The sequence below is a fragment of the Equus asinus genome, chromosome 5 (assembly GCF_041296235.1).
Source record: "Equus asinus isolate D_3611 breed Donkey chromosome 5, EquAss-T2T_v2, whole genome shotgun sequence".
Lineage (NCBI taxonomy): Eukaryota > Metazoa > Chordata > Mammalia > Perissodactyla > Equidae > Equus > Equus asinus.
In genome coordinates this window covers 20,807,964-20,823,396 of record NC_091794.1, presented here as the reverse complement: position 1 = coordinate 20,823,396, position 15,433 = coordinate 20,807,964, and the positions used below count along the sequence as shown (strand labels likewise).

General features: G+C 45.8%; 1 protein-coding gene and 1 non-coding gene across 2 annotated transcripts in view; both read left to right on the top strand.

The window, feature by feature from the left end:
• The first annotated feature begins 756 nt into the window (after window positions 1-756).
• Window positions 757-15,433, top strand: part of CD80 (CD80 molecule) — a 27,670-nt gene continuing 12,993 nt past the window's right edge. Inside the window, exons 1-3 of the mRNA XM_014829583.3 lie at window positions 757-1,020; window positions 2,103-2,404; window positions 14,239-14,556. Of these exons, the coding sequence (XP_014685069.2) occupies window positions 2,305-2,404; window positions 14,239-14,556 (418 nt within the window). The 5' untranslated portion in view covers window positions 757-1,020; window positions 2,103-2,304. The remainder of the gene's footprint in view (window positions 1,021-2,102; window positions 2,405-14,238; window positions 14,557-15,433) is intronic.
• Window positions 9,661-9,817, top strand: LOC123286172 (U1 spliceosomal RNA). The gene has a single exon (XR_006528444.1). It is a non-coding gene; the product is annotated as a U1 spliceosomal RNA (small nuclear RNA).

Below are 15,433 nucleotides of genomic sequence, written 5' to 3'. Positions count from 1 at the left end.
CCCATGGGCATGAACTCCCCCATATTTCCAGGCTGAAGGTGCCTGAGTGCAGAACTTCCAGGGGTATCCCATGCCAAGACAACAGAGAAATCCCAGGGCCAGAAGCAGACCGTAAAAGGTGCAGGCCCGGGCAAGATGCCCTCAGGTTCCACATGTGCAAAACAGGCCGAGTGGACCAGCAAGGGCCGGCTGCTTACCTATGGAGTGCCCCAGAGTTCTATATAGGCTGGCTGGAAATGGGGGCGGGGGGCCAGGTGTGTGACTAAAATCTTCCTCACCCCACCCCTTGGTTCTGTCATGGTGCTCACTGAGGTACGCTCAACCATGGCCAGGGCGACAGGGATACACTGTCCAACATGGCTGCCAAGAGTCCACCCTGTGAAGGTGGTGGGGGTGGAGGGGTGGGAGTGCAGTTAAGGGTGGCTTTGTGAACTGAGCACTCTCCAAACAGTGTCCGCCACGTGTGAGGTGGACGGCCCACTCTGGCAGTGTGTGACTGTGATGAGGGAGGGGTTACTGGGTGCTGAAACAAAAATTTGAAACCAGCACAGAAACAGCCAGCCCGTAAAGCTCACAGACCATCTACCACAAAGTTAACGGGCCCACACCCCTCCCCACAGGGGCACTTTGCTTCTCTCTCTCCCAGGCTGCCCAGTGCAGTCTTCTCTCCCCTTGAGACTGCACGGTGATGAGAAAGGCTAGGGTGTGGTTTGTCCTGGGCAACACCCTCTAAGGAGGTGACTGCTTACAAAAAGGGACAGCAGAGGGAGCTTCCTTAAATGATATACAACGCCTTACCCATACCCTGCTTTGGCTTAAACCTCTCTGGTAAAGAAGATCAGATCCTCTATCAAATGAAAGGAACTTGGAAGGGGAAATGCCATCCGTGTGATATATCACCCAAAGAAAAACTGAGCAACTTGCCATTATTTTAGAGACAGCACGAAAAGAACACCACAGAAGTGGGGCCTCATCCTTTGATTTTTAACACAAGAGAAAAGGAGGATCGTGCTTCAACAAGTAAGTACATTTACTATTATCTTAATATGGGATAGCTGGGTAGAACTGTTTACCAACCACCTGACTGCTTTTTAAACAAACATAGCATTACTCCTGCCCCCAAGATGCTCACTTACCCCCAAAGGAGGCTTTTTGGGGTCTTTTATTCCCATAGGAGGCTGAGGCATCCCAACACATTTGGAGAATCATAGTCAGAGTTTTGGCCCATTATTTCAAATTTCCTAGATGGTAGCAAACATTAATTTCATAGGCTGAATTTGAGTTTTCCAAACCAGTAAAATTCAGCTGAATAAGTGAATCTAAGCTAATGCTAGTTAAAGTGAAGTATGGCTGATAAAACAATCCACTGTGGCTGGAAAACTAGCTCTGGGGTAATTCCCAAAGAGGGGTCCCAAACATCTCCTGGGTAGCGTTGGACTGTGTGGTGGCAGGTTACCCTGAGAGGATCACATTGAAGGCCGGCGTTCATTTTCATTTCTAAATTTTGATATATTTACTGAAAAAACAATCAGCTTCCCCACATTATAGTACATAAGTAAGTCACGTTTCCAGTATGTCTTTTCTCTTCCCTTTTTATTGACAAACTTTTCTGTCGATTGAGATCCTCTCCCCTTGTAAGACATATTCTTTGCGTAGAAGTGTTTAAGAATTGAGACGCTTGTTTTTATAGGTTAATGTATTAAGAAAGAAGCAGTTTCATAACTCAAGGACTTCCTTGGACAAAACAGGCCCTCGCTGGTGCTCTGTGTTTCTCAGTACGTTCTGAAGAGGATCTGAACTTTCTTAAGTTGGCTAACTGATACCGAGGGCCCTTAGAGTGCTCTGTGGTTTTAACAGAGTCGTCCCTACTGAGCAGAGAGCCATTCCGTGGGATAGCTGGTGTTGGTTCTTAGAACATGCACAAGGCAGGGTCAGCTCCCGCGAGTCCCTCAGCCTTTGTGTTTCCCCTGAGACCCAGCCCCGGTTTAGAGGTTGCTCACATTAAGATCCTCACCTCGTTTCAGACAGGCAACTAGAGACTCGTACAACGTACAGTAGGCCCATCTTCCTTCCTGGATGACTTCTATTTTTTTCCTTTTTAGGTTGCAAAAATAAATCCACGATCTTTGACATTCAGGAGTTTGGATACTTCAGTACACCATCCAGCCTCTCCTCGGTGTGTTTCGCAAACATCACGGGAGAACCCTCTGTGTGGGGCAACTCAGCTGTCTTCTGCCCCCGCCTGGCGCGTGCTGGGAGGTGCCCAGGTCTCACTTGGCTTGAAATTGTTTGCTTTCATTTTCCATGGGTCACACACTGAAGTGGGGAGCCCCACCACCCAAACGCCCATACCTCAGGATCCTTCAGCTCTTGCTGCTGGCGGGCCTTTTTTGCTTCTCTTTAGGTAAGTAACTTTCAGGAACCTGACTGTCAAGTCTGCTGCTTCTGGGTTTACCGAAAGGAAATGATGTTCTCCGTGCTGCCCCTTCTATCGCCCTGTGAGCTGGAAGGGAACTTCGGGGTATTTCAGTCCATTTTAGAGATGAGAAAACTGAGGTCCAGAGAGGTTAAAGAACCTGCCCATGATCACACAGCAAGTCAGCAGCCAGGTTAGCTCAAGAACCCAGACCTTAAAGGAAGGGTGGGACGATGTTATTTTAACAAACCCATAAAGCTGATTCAGGACAGCTTAGAGTTGTGGTCTCTTCCATGAACACTAGATGCTTATTTGCATTTTGTGATATGCTTGGTGTGTTGATCTAGGGCTCTGGTTTCCAAATTATATTTCCGTGAAATCACACAGCTAGAAGTCTTCTGCTTCTAAAACTGAACAGTGATGACCTTCTTTCCAACTTGAAGGGGGAAAAGAAAGTAGTGGAGGCATATATAGTAGTCCCCCCCGATCAGAGGTTTCACTTTCCGAGGTTTCAGTTACCTGTGGTCAGTGGGGGCCTGGAAGCAGACGATCCTCCTCTGCCATTTGTCAGAAGGTCAGTAGTAGCCTAATGCCATGTCACAAAGTCCGCGACATTCCCCTCACTTCATCTCATCACGTAGGCCTTGGATCATCCCGTGTCATCACAGAAGAGGGAGTCACAGGCAATAAGATATTTTGAGACAGCGAGCCCACATTCACGTAACTTTTATTGTAGTATATTGTGATAATTGTTCTATTTTATTATTCGTTATTGTTGTTGCTCTCTTACTGTGCCAAATTTATGAATTAAACTTTATCATAGATATGTGTGTATAGGAAAAAACATAGATAGCGTATATCGGGTTCAGTACTGAGCTTTCAGGCATCCACTGGGGGTCTCGGAATGTATCCCCCTCGGATAAGGGGGAACTGCTGTAATCTTTGTAATGTTAAGTTTTTGTCTTAATATTTATTTTTATGCTTTAGTTGCTGATGCTTGTTGTCAATACTGGCATCTGACATTAAGCGGTATCAGGGTTAGCACAAAATTCTATTGTTAGTTATGTTTAATTTACTACATAGATATTTCACGTATGTCCTACAGAGAACACCTTGACTTCTAGAGGCTTGTGTTCCAGCTCAGTGCTGGTCTTGGGGGCTGTCGGGAAGGGTGGAGCTCATCCTACTGATGGGGGGTTCTGACTTTAAGTCAAAACAAACAGAAGATCTGTTTTCTGCTGAGCAGCATACCCCTTGGTTTCCCCAAAATAACGAAGAGCAGTTTGCCAGTCTGCTAAGAGCCGAATAGCAAGGTCCTTGTCTTGGAGCTGCTTACTTAAAACATGTCTGTGCTGCCGGCGTCACCTGGAACGTCTGAGGTGGGAGGGAGGCCCCGGCAGGGAAGGGAAGAGGAGTGGGCACACAGGATACTTGGCTGCCGTGGGAGGAGTCGTAAATTTTCTGTCCTGAGTTAGAAGTCTTGCTGTTTTACATTGTTGCTGAGCCAAGAGAACCATGAGTGAAGTTTCACAATTTACACATCAGCTTTATGTATATACTTGACAGTTATATTACATTTCCCACACTGAATTTTCTTCTGGGAAGCTGGGAAGCACTCCCAAACAGAATCTTCTGGGGAGTCTAAATGAGTTGAAAAATATTGAGAAGGAAATTATACAGGTTTCCTAGAGGATGTGTGTGTGTGTGAGAGAGAGAGAGAGAGAGAAAGAAACAATAAATAAGAGAGAGAAAATATAAAAAGAAAATTAAAACCAAGGCTTTAACAATTATACCAGGAAAATTAGCCAGAGGCAAGTGGAAGGAGATGATCTTTGAGCTAAAGAAAGATATTTAGGAAAGCACCTTGCTCTACAGCTAGACCCGGATTTTATTGTTTCTGTCCTGAGTCAACAAATGGATCCATGAGCTTCTTATGTCCGAACACCTGCTGTGCATCGGGTAGGCTTCAAAACGGAGCCTGGGATTCCTGCCCTCAAAGAGATTTGAGTATGTTAGTCGGAGAGAGCAAAACTGGCCCCCCCATGAAGCAAGGGAAGAGCAGTGAAGCACCTGGTCCTGGCTGTAAGAGCCCCAGACCTGGGAAGGGCAGGACCCAGCTGGGCTGCACAGCTGGGGCAGGCGTTATGGTGAAGGATGGGTGGTCATTTATTAATTCAGTAAATGGTGAGCATCTCATATGTATAAGACACTTTTCTTGGTCCTGGGGACAAGTGGTGAGCAAAATCGATGTGGCTTTTGGTTTCATGGAATTTAGGGTCATTAGGAAGAAGATGAAAATTAATCAAATAATTACTCAAATGAATATATCACCAACAAACACTGTCTTTCCCTGCCAGAGGGGAGAGTGGTGAGAGTAAGCTGGGTGATGGCGGAAGGAGCAGCCTGTGAGGGAGAGAGAGGAGCAAGGAAGTGCAGAAGGCCAGTGTGGGGTCACGAGGGAGGCGGGAACCAGACACCAGGGGCTTAAAGGCCACTGTCAGGAACCTAAATGTTATTTGGGGGCACTGGGAAGCCACGGAAGGGTTTTAAGCAGGGGAGGGACATGGCCTGTACCAGAGTTGCTCACACTTTAATTATGCATGCCAATTGCCTGGGGGCCTTGTTCAAATGTCAGTTCTAGGGGATTTTTAGGGCAATGAAAATACTCTGTATGCTACTAGAATATGGATTCATGTCATTATACATTTGTCTAAACCCATAGAATGTACAGTGCCAAGAGTGATCCCTAATGTAAACAGTGGACTTCGGGTGATAATGATGTGTCAATGTAGGTTCATTGATTGTCAAAATTGTGCCACATCTGCTGGGGGATCTTGGTGGTGGGGGAGGCTGGTGGTGGAGAGGGCAGGGGGTTATATGGGTATTCTCTGTACTTTCCCTTCATTTTGCTGTGAACCTGAAACTGCTCTAAAAAACAAAGTGTACGTATTTTAAAAAATGCAATTTCTGCTTAGGTGGGTCTGGGGTGGGGCCTGAGATTCCGCATTTCAAACATGCACCCAGGTGATGCCGATGCTACTGGTCCACAGACCTTTAGTTTGAGTAGTAAAGCCCTAAATGACATTTTAAAAACCAGTGTTGCTGAAGCATAAAGAATGGCTCGTAGGGCAGCCAGAGTGATTGTGCAAACCCATCAGGAAGCTGTTTTCATAGCTTACAGTACCTGATGATAGCTTTGACGAAGAGAATGGAGTCCGAGGGAGATGGATGGACCGGAGAGTGTGTGTGATGTAGAATTGTGGGGATTTGCCAGACGGGAGGGTAGATGTGAGTTGTGCGTGACCTGTGGGAGACAAGACTGGGTGAAGAGAGTGAAATATGATTACGGAGGACTTTGTTCCAGGGCCGGGGATTTGTCACATATACCCTCCTCTCCTGCCCTGGGTCACGTCCACCCATCCCCAGCCCTTGCTGTCCAGGACAAGTGACCCCTCTTTTCTGCACAGGGTAGGACCAGCTGGGCCCCTCTCCACTTCCATTTCGGTCTGTGGAGGCAAAAACCCTGGACTCATGTACTCCAGAAATCGGTGGTTGTAGGGCAGAGGGTTTAACAGGGCCTCATGTCGGCATCTGTTCCTCAGAGCTGGGGCCTTTCAGGGAGACCCAGTTCTAAGGGGAGGGGAGAGGCCTTTGGGTGGAACGGGCCGGGCACCCAGGAAAGGTACTGGCCTGTGAGTCCACAGCATGAGGAACACTGAGCTAGAGGAAAAGAGAGCCCTCAGAGTGCCACCGTAAACAGAGCCTCACCCCACCCCCATGTACGTCCCAATGCTGCTGGCCAGGGCCTCTCACGAGCCACAGTTCTTGCTGTGACTACCCTGATATCGGCTGTTCAAGTCCCTGAACATTTTAAAGATGTAAATCCTGTTTAGAGACACACACCAAAGTAAGGATCAGATTTATACAGGGTATAAACACTGGGCCTAAAGAGGAGAGAAAGTTGGGAGCAGGGCAAAAAGCAGGTGACAAGTCTCAAATCTGTCAGCTGCTGGAGAGGAGATGCCTCTTCTCCTCCTTCTTGCCCAGCACCCAGCCCAGGGCTGACACAGGCCCCACAGGTGCTGGTTCACTTAGTCAGAAGCACTTAGAAGCGTTCAAAAAGCGCCCTTCCATTGGAAAGACATATACAGACCATTAACAGTATATCTCCAGGCTGTGGGATTATAGGGGACTTTCATGCCTTTCTGTATTTTCTATTCTTTCTAAATTTAATGTTTCTTTCTGAGTCAGGGAAAACATCTATTTAAAAAGCATACTTAAGCCCTCAGTGAGAGAATGTGCACCACAGCACGTGGTGACTGAAGTTGCTGGGCTCAGTGGATTCTTTCTCCATTAGGAGAAGTGGTGGTGCAGCCCCACTGACCACTGCTGAGGTTCAGCTCTGTGGAAGGGCACGAGGACCAGGCCGCTGTGTCCACGCTGCCTCCCTCCAGTTTGGAGGCATTAGCGGAGACCCGTGGCTTCCTAGATTGGGTTCTTTTTTTTTTTTTTTAACTATACTTTAAATTTTATTATATTTATCATTAGATCCCCCAATTTTCCTGCATTTTTTGGCAATGATGTAAAATTAACCATTTTAAAATGTATAATCTGGTGGTTTTTAGTGTATTCACAATGCTGTAAAACCAGCACCACTATCTAATTTCAGCATGTTTCCATCACTCTCAAAAGAAACTCCATCCCCATCAGCGGTCACTTCCCCTTTCCCTCTGCACCTTCTCCTGGTGACCATTGACCTACTTTCTCTATGAATTTGCCTATTCTGGACCTTTCTTATAAAAGGAGTCATACAGTAGGTGGCCTTTGTCTTCTTCCACTTAGCGTAACGTTTTAGGGTTCCTCCATGTTGTAGCAAGTATCAGTACTTCATTCCTTCTTTGGCTGAATAATATGCCACGGTAGAGTGGGTTTTTGCGAGGTGCCTTGTTTGTCTGAAAGTAGCGGCCTCTATACTTGTTGGCAGGAAGCTTCCTCTCCTGGGGGTTAGCAGCTGAGAGTTGAAGTGGTCAGGGCAGGAAGCTGGCAGAGGGGTCAGGGAAGACAGGGGCTGGGGGCCGTTGCCGTGCCGGTGGGGCAGCTTACACACATTTGAGAGAGGAGCAGAGTCTACTTCCGTTTCTGCCTTCCCTCCCCCTCTCCTCTCACAGCCCCTGTGTCTACGGACTGCTGCTGGGTGGAGGAGGCTCCGGGGGCCCCCCACGCCAGCTGTGGGCGCTTGACTCAGTCCAAGAGTCAGCCAGTTACCATGGTGATTCTGCAGCCACCCCCCCCACCCCCCCACCGCCCCCAGCATGATTCACCAAACCTGGTGCTGTGCCTGAGACAAAGGGCCCTGTTTAAAAAACCTGTTCAGCATTTGACAGTTAAAGCACTTTTATATCTAGGTGTCATACAATCCACATGATACTTAATGTGAAGTTAGGAGGGAAGATAGTATTATGCCCATTTTGCAGAAATTATACCTGAGGCCCAAGGTGGTTAACCAACTTGATCGAGGTTATAATTCTAATATGCAGCGTGTAGAACAAGATCTCCTCGCCTAATGCCTAGCCATGCAGTCAGCAAATATTTATTGAGCACCTACTATGGGCCAGGCCCTGTTCTGTATTCTGCAGATATGGCAACAAACAAAACAGATAAAGCTCCATTCTCATGGCCCCCAAAGTAACTACACATGCAAATATGTATCAGCTGGAGACAAGCTGGAAGAGAAATAAGTCACGGAAAAGGACTGAAGAGTGGCAGGATGGATGGGGTCAGAGAGGATGGAGTCAAGTGACGTCAGCATCATGGCAGAGTTCCCTTTGGTCTCTCCTCTAAGTAACAACCAGTCAGACATCCAGTGACCAACAAAGGACTCCCTGCACAGCACACCAGAACGTCTGAGTGATCCATTCACCTATCCATCTGAAGGTGGGCGGCCTGGACCTCCAGGAGGCAGTAGAAATAGGGGAGCAGTCCCTTCCCTCTCGCCTGCCAGAGGTGACCCAAAATGCAGATCTTCACACTGGCACACATGCCAGTGACCATAGGCCTCAAGGGCAAACACAGCACTCGTGGCTTGGACTCTGTCCCACCCCCAACGGTGGTGGTCAGTGCACATGTCCTGAGGCTCCAGGACACAGCGAGGCTAGCTACTCACCCCGCTCCCACCCCTTGGCAGTGGTGCCAGCCTTTTCAGCAGTGGGGACTACATTGACGGCATGAATTTTCCCAGCAGGGGTGGAGGCCCCTGATCCGAGGTTCCAGAGCAGAGCATCAGTGTGCACATGCCAGTGCTGGCAACCAGAAGCTGCGGCCCCTGCTCCTGCCAGTAGTGCTGGGTGTGCACAGGTCCTGAGGCTTCAGGACACAGAAGAGTGCTGGTGACCCTTCTCCTGGCAGTGGTACTGGTCTCTCCAACAGTGGGGACAACAACCAATACATGGATTTCACCAGCAGAAGCAGGGTGCCCTGACCTGAGGTCTCAAAAAGCACACTGGCACACGGCAGTGACCAGAAACTGCAGGGCCAGCAACAACACTTGCAGCTTAGCCCCTTCTCCTCCTCCTGCAGTGGCAGGTGGCACCTGTGACCTGAGGCTTCAGGAACCACAGCAGAACCTGAGATCCAGCCCCTGGTTGTGGCACCTCTGACACCAGCTCTACCAACGGTGGGGCTGCATGCAAGAACGTGGGCCCCCGACACCAACAGTGACACATGTGAACCAGTGACCCTGGCAGTGGTGCTGCCTGCACCCCCAGATAACTCAGGAGCAGCAGCACAGGTAGAGCACAGGGCAGCAACACCTGAGTCTGTGGAGAGCGATTGGGGCAACCTGAGACCCAGGTGACCCCAGAAGCAGCAGAAGTGCTCACAGCTTGGTAACCCCAGTGATGACAGCTGAGACTGCAGCAACATCATAAGCAGCATGGCATGAGCAGCACAAGGAGGGCACTGATCACACCTCTGGCAGAGGCAGTGGATGATGAAAAGTGTAGGCTCTCAGATACAACCAGAAGCAGTTCAAAACCAAGGTAACCAAAGCTGCACCCAGATAAGACAGGTGGTTCCTACCACAAATGCACAGGCAGAGGATCAATTCCTAAAACAGCATGAAGAACTACAATAAGACTGCAGAACAGAAGGAGAGTGACAGCTTTCCAGAAACCAAACTTGAAGTCACAGAAGATAACAATCTGACTGGCAGAGAATTCAAACTAGCTGTCGTAAAGAACTCAATGATCCTTTCCTGGCAGAGGAGACAACATGATCATGAAGGTTGTTTTCCCAGGGCAATGTTATTCATTGCATTCCAGATGTGTGACCTCTTTCTTTCCCCCAAATGTGGGAAACCTGACTGCATACTTTGTGACTTTGGGGGACTGCATTCATGCTTAAAAAAAAAAAAAAGAAAGAGAAACTCAGCTAGTTACAAGAAAACTCAGAAAGTTCAATAAGCTTAGGAATAAAATTAATGAACAGAAGGAATACTTCACCAAAGAGATTGAAGCTCTAAAAAAACCAAACAGAAATTCTGGACATGAAGAACACAATTAATGTGATTAAAAAGTAATGTGGAGAGCATAAAAAATAGAGCAGACTTTATGGAGGAGGGAATCAGTGAGCTCAAAGATAGAAACCTAGAAATGATCCAGGTGGAAGAGGAGAGAGAACTAAGATTTTTTAAAGGAAAGTCTTCAAGAAATGTCTGATTCAATTAGGAAAAGCAACATAAGGATTATAGGTATCCCAGAAGGAGAATGGAGGAAGAAAGGCTCAGAGAGCTAATGCAAAGAAATAACAGCTGAGAACTTCCCAAACCTGGGTAAGGAACTGGCTATACAAGTACATGAAGCTAATAGAATTCCTAATTACAGCAATGCAAAAAGACCTTCTCCAAGGCATATAATATTAAAACTATCAAAAGTCAATGACAAAGAAAAAAAATATTAAGGGCAGCAAGGCAGAAGAAAATAACCTACAAAGGAACCCCCATTAGGCTTTCAGCAGATTTAAGCAGATAAAGAACTCATACAACTCAACAACAAAAAAACAAACAACCCAATCAGAAAATGGGCAGAGGATATGAACAGACATTTTTCCAAAGAAGATATACAGATGGCCAGCAGGCACATGAAAAGATGTTCAACACTACTAATCATTAGGGAAACGCAAATCAAAACTAAAATGAGATTATCAGCTCACACCCGTCAGAATAGCTATGATTAACAAGACAAGAATTAACAAATATTGGAGAGGTTGTGGAGGAAAGGGAACCATTGTACACTGCCAATGGGAATGCAAACTGATGCAGCTGCTATGGAAAACAGTATGGAGATTTCTCAAAAAATTAAAAATAGAAATACCATATGATCCAGCTATTCCACCACTGGGTATTTATCCAAAGAATATGAAATCAACAATTCAAAAAGATTTATGCACTCCTATATTCATTGCAGCATTGTTCACAATAGCCAAGATGTGGATGAATGGATAATGAATATGTGGTATATGTATACAATGGAATACTACTCAGCCATTAAAAAAGATAAAATTCTGCCATTTGCGACAACATGGAGGGACCTTGAGGGTATTATGCTAAGAGAAATAAGACAGATAGAGAAAGACAAATACCCTATGATTTCACTCATATGTGGAAGATAAACAAACAAACACATAGATAAGGAGAACAGACTAGTGGTTACCAGAGGGGAAGGGGGTAGGGATAGGGTGAAAAGGGTAAAGGGGCACATATGTGTGGTGACAGATAAAAACTAGACTATTGGTGGTGAATACGATGCAATCTAGACTGAAACTGAAATACAATAATGTACACCCGGAAAAGACACAATGTTGAAAGCCAATATGCCTTCGATAACATAAAAAAGTAAAATTAAAAGAATTTTTAAAAAAGAGAGAAAACAAAGAATAAAAAAAAAAAAAAACAAGAGAATGGAGTCAGAGAAGTCCTCTCTGACAAGGGACACCAGAGCAGAGACCCAACGGAGGTGAGGGCCTGAGCCACGTGGACGTCTGGAGAAGGCGTCAGTACCTGTCATGGGCCGGTACTATGTAGGGTTTTACTTGTGTCATCTCACTCGAATTCTCACCCCACTTTGTGAGGTAGGTGTTGCTATGCGCATTTGTAAAATGGGGAAGCAAGCTTGCGATTTCACTAGGTTTTAGGCAGTAACACTGAGATTCCAAGGCCCTAACTCTCCCTTCCAGAGCCACCAAAGCAGACAAAACCCCTCGGAGACCTTTCAACTGTTTTCCTGTAATAGTCTGCGTGTAGCAGAGTCCCTGAGTAGGAAAGCCGAGTCCTGGAGGAAATTTCCAAAATGCCCAGAAGATGGTTGGTTCCTCTTTTCAGTCTGGTTCTTCCTCAGCGTGAGCCTCTAGTGAGGGGACCTCACATAGGAATACTGAAAAGCCCATTGATGGCGTGTCACTGACCTTTAGAGAGACACCCACGCTTCTCCTCAGATGGCTGGACAAAAACTCCTTAAGAACCATCATGGAAACTAGCTCACTTTCAGTTAAGATTTCTCCAATGTCACCATATGTCAAAATCAGTTAGAAATCCTGGATTCTTTTTGGGTGGGAACAAACAGATTGGTGGGGGGAAAACCCTATTATTTAAGACCCCAGTTGAGTAAGCTGCTTTCTGTCATCATGTCTGTCTGGCCCAAAGCAAGACCAGACATAACCCCTGTCAGGTATCTGACATAACCCCTGAGTGACATGAAGGGGACCAGAGGGCAGAAGCTGAAGGGGAGGGGAGGGAGACAGGAAAGGAAGTGCTAGCAGAAGACCTGCTATGGACCAGGGACTCTGCTATTTATATCAGTAAGTTGAATTTAATTTTACAATGATCCTCAGAGACAGGATCATACCCTTTTTATAGAGGAAGAGACTGATTAACCAGTAAGTGGCTGAGCTGGGACTAGAAACCATGTCAGTAGGAAGCCGTACGTAGTCCATGCTCCTTCTATATATCACTTTGCTTTCATTGTTTCTCTTTTTAAAGAGGACTCGGGGTATTTAGCTACTATATGCTCCCCTCAAGTATTTATTTTTATTTCTTCCCTCTTTTCAATTATATTCCCTAAAGCTGGGACAGGCAATGTTCAGCACAATTGCCACAAGGGGTGCCTTCGATCATTCTGAGTCACCTCACATTGCTAGGAAAATACCTACCATCACAAAACTTTCTTCCTAAATGCTGTGGTGGGGCCACATCCAGCCTGAAGGAGGCCTGAAGAATGGCTGGTGAGATGGAGGGGTGCTGGTGCCCCACAGTCCTGCTGTCCAAAAAGAGAAAGCGTCTGGAAGTGAGATCCCTAGACATGGGCCCCCCCAAGGGCTCTGTGTGGCTCCAGGGAATACGGGGAGGGGAGGACACGACATGGTAGCATTGGGTGGCCCAGGGAGACGGCAGTTGTGAAAGAGCTTGGGGCTTAGAACGACTCTGCTTTTAGGTCAAGCCAGAATGGGAAGAGTGACTATGGCTTCTGAACCAAAAAATCAGAAGCTATTGTCGGACAAGGGATTTTGGTGTTACTGATGCGTGCTTAGGAGCTAACAAAGAGATGCAGTTTGGATGCTGAAATGTTGGCATTGCTGGGATATACTGATGGGAAAATGGGCAGAATGTTTTAAATGGGGGCCCTCTAGCAAAACTAGGCTGTAGGTCATGTGATTGCAGATAACCAAGAGAGTTAAGACAGATATATATCCATTTAGGATAGCTGAAGAGGGCAGAAATGGTCCAGAGGTATAACCGAGCCTTGTCTGGTGGGGATGAGGTGAGTCATTTCAGCCTGAAGTCATGGAGTCTATCAGGCCTGGAAGGAAAAGGACTCTGTTTTTCAAAGCAAAAGAACTCAGTGGTGGGGCTGGGCTGGGGTGCAGGCAGTGGTTGGCTTACTTATGCTGGAACTGGGGCCTAAAATTGGGGAAACCAATAAAGAAGGAGAATGGGCTGGAAAGCCTGGGCCAGAAAGTATGAAACTGGGGTAGTTTCCTTTCCTGGGTTTAGTTTCCACATCTGTAAAATATGACCACCAAAATGAATGATCATGGAAGTCCCTTCAAGATCTCACATTCCTTAATTGTGACTTCCATCCACCTGGGCTGAGCATTTGTCAATCCATAGTTGACATTCATATGCTAGGGCTCCTAAAGTCCTCTCTCTTATGGGACTAGTGGAACCTCTCCCTTACTGTCTATCCACAGATAAAGAAAATGTGGTATACTCCACATACAATAAATATATTATTCATATCATCATTGTCATTCCTTAAAAAGGAAGGAGATTGTGGCACATGCGAAAACATGGCTGGACCTTGAGGACATTATGCTAAGTGAAATAAGCCAGTCAGAAAAGGAGAAAGATTATATGATTCCACTTCTATGTGATATCTAAAGTAGTCAAATTCCTATAAACAGAAAGTTGAGTGGTGTGGGGCTGTGGGGAGGGAGAAAGGGGTTGTTTAATGTGTACAGAGTTCTAGATTTGCAAGACAAAAAAGTTCCAGAGATCTGTTTCACAACAATGTAAATATACTTAACACTAATGAACCGTACACGAAAAAATGATTAAAATGGCAAATTTTATGGTTTTTTTAACCACAATTAAAAAAGAAGGGAAAAAAAAGTGCTAGGGACCAAAAAATCAAAACAAACGTAGCTCTCTGATCATGCTTAGTCACTAGATACAATACCCTGAGTTCTATTACTACCAAGTCTGAATTCCTGTTTGTGCAGGAATCTTTGTTTAATAAATATGAAATCTTGTTCTGCTTGCCTCTCCTTAGGCATCATCCAGGTAACCAAGACCGTGAGAGAAATAGCAATCCTATCCTGCGAGTACAACATCTCCACTGACGAACTGACGAGCGTTCGCATCTACTGGCAAAAGGATCGAGAAATGGTGCTGGCTGTCATGTCTGGAAAAGTGCAAGTGTGGCCCAAATATGAGAACCGCACCTTCACCGACATCACCAATAACCTCTCCATTGTGATCCTGGCTCTGCGCCTGTCAGACAATGGCACATATACCTGTGTCATTCAGAAGAGCGAAAGGGGGTCTTTCAGACTGGAACACCTGACTTCCGTGATGTTATTGGTCAGAGGTCAGTGGGATTTTCTCATTTACTACAAGCTGGCAGACTCTTGATGCCCTTAAAGACATGCTCCTATTGATTTAGGTGGAAGTTTTACCAAAGAGGGATGTATCTCATTTCATTTCTTAGGTTTTTTAAGGTTAAGTGAATCTCTAGTTTTACATTAAACCTAATTGGTTTCTCAAGATGTTCTGGAAATATCTAGTAGTGTGTGTTTCTTGCACTTTGATAATCCAAGTTCGTGACAATCATCCTGGGGCACTACAATGACCTGAAGTGCCTTCTGAATCATAAGGGGCCACATTTGATCTGATGTAGCTGTACTATTAACTGCGCTTGACCAGTAATAGATTCTTGTGAAAGCATGTTGAAAGGTATAAGATGCAATGCAATGCAGGCATAAGCATTTTTCAAATAGTGTTTGAATATCTATTACTATGACTATTGTATTATCGTATTTATTGTATATTTGAAGTTCTCATCTAACAGCTATTCCTACAAAGTTAGATATTAGGGAACTGGATGCAGCATTTATGAGTGCCATAGGAAATTAATTTGTTAATTCATGCATCAAAGCCCTATTTATACACCTACCGTGAAGGGCAAGCATTTCTTATCTTGGGTAAGAAGGAGCCTTGACTTAATCACAGGTGATGGTACTAGAGGATGCTGAAGCAGCCTGAGCCCTTGCTGAGAAATTGCAGCCCTGGGCCATTCTCTCATACTTGAAATTCAAACACATTTCTTTTTCTTCCTGGGCACTTGAGCCTGTAGCAGAAACCAAACCTCTTAATAAAAGATAATGTTTAACCTTGATAACTGATAATGTAAGTGGGTCCTTAGTGAATTCCTCACTGTTCTTCCCTGCTTTGGTCTTCAGCTACAT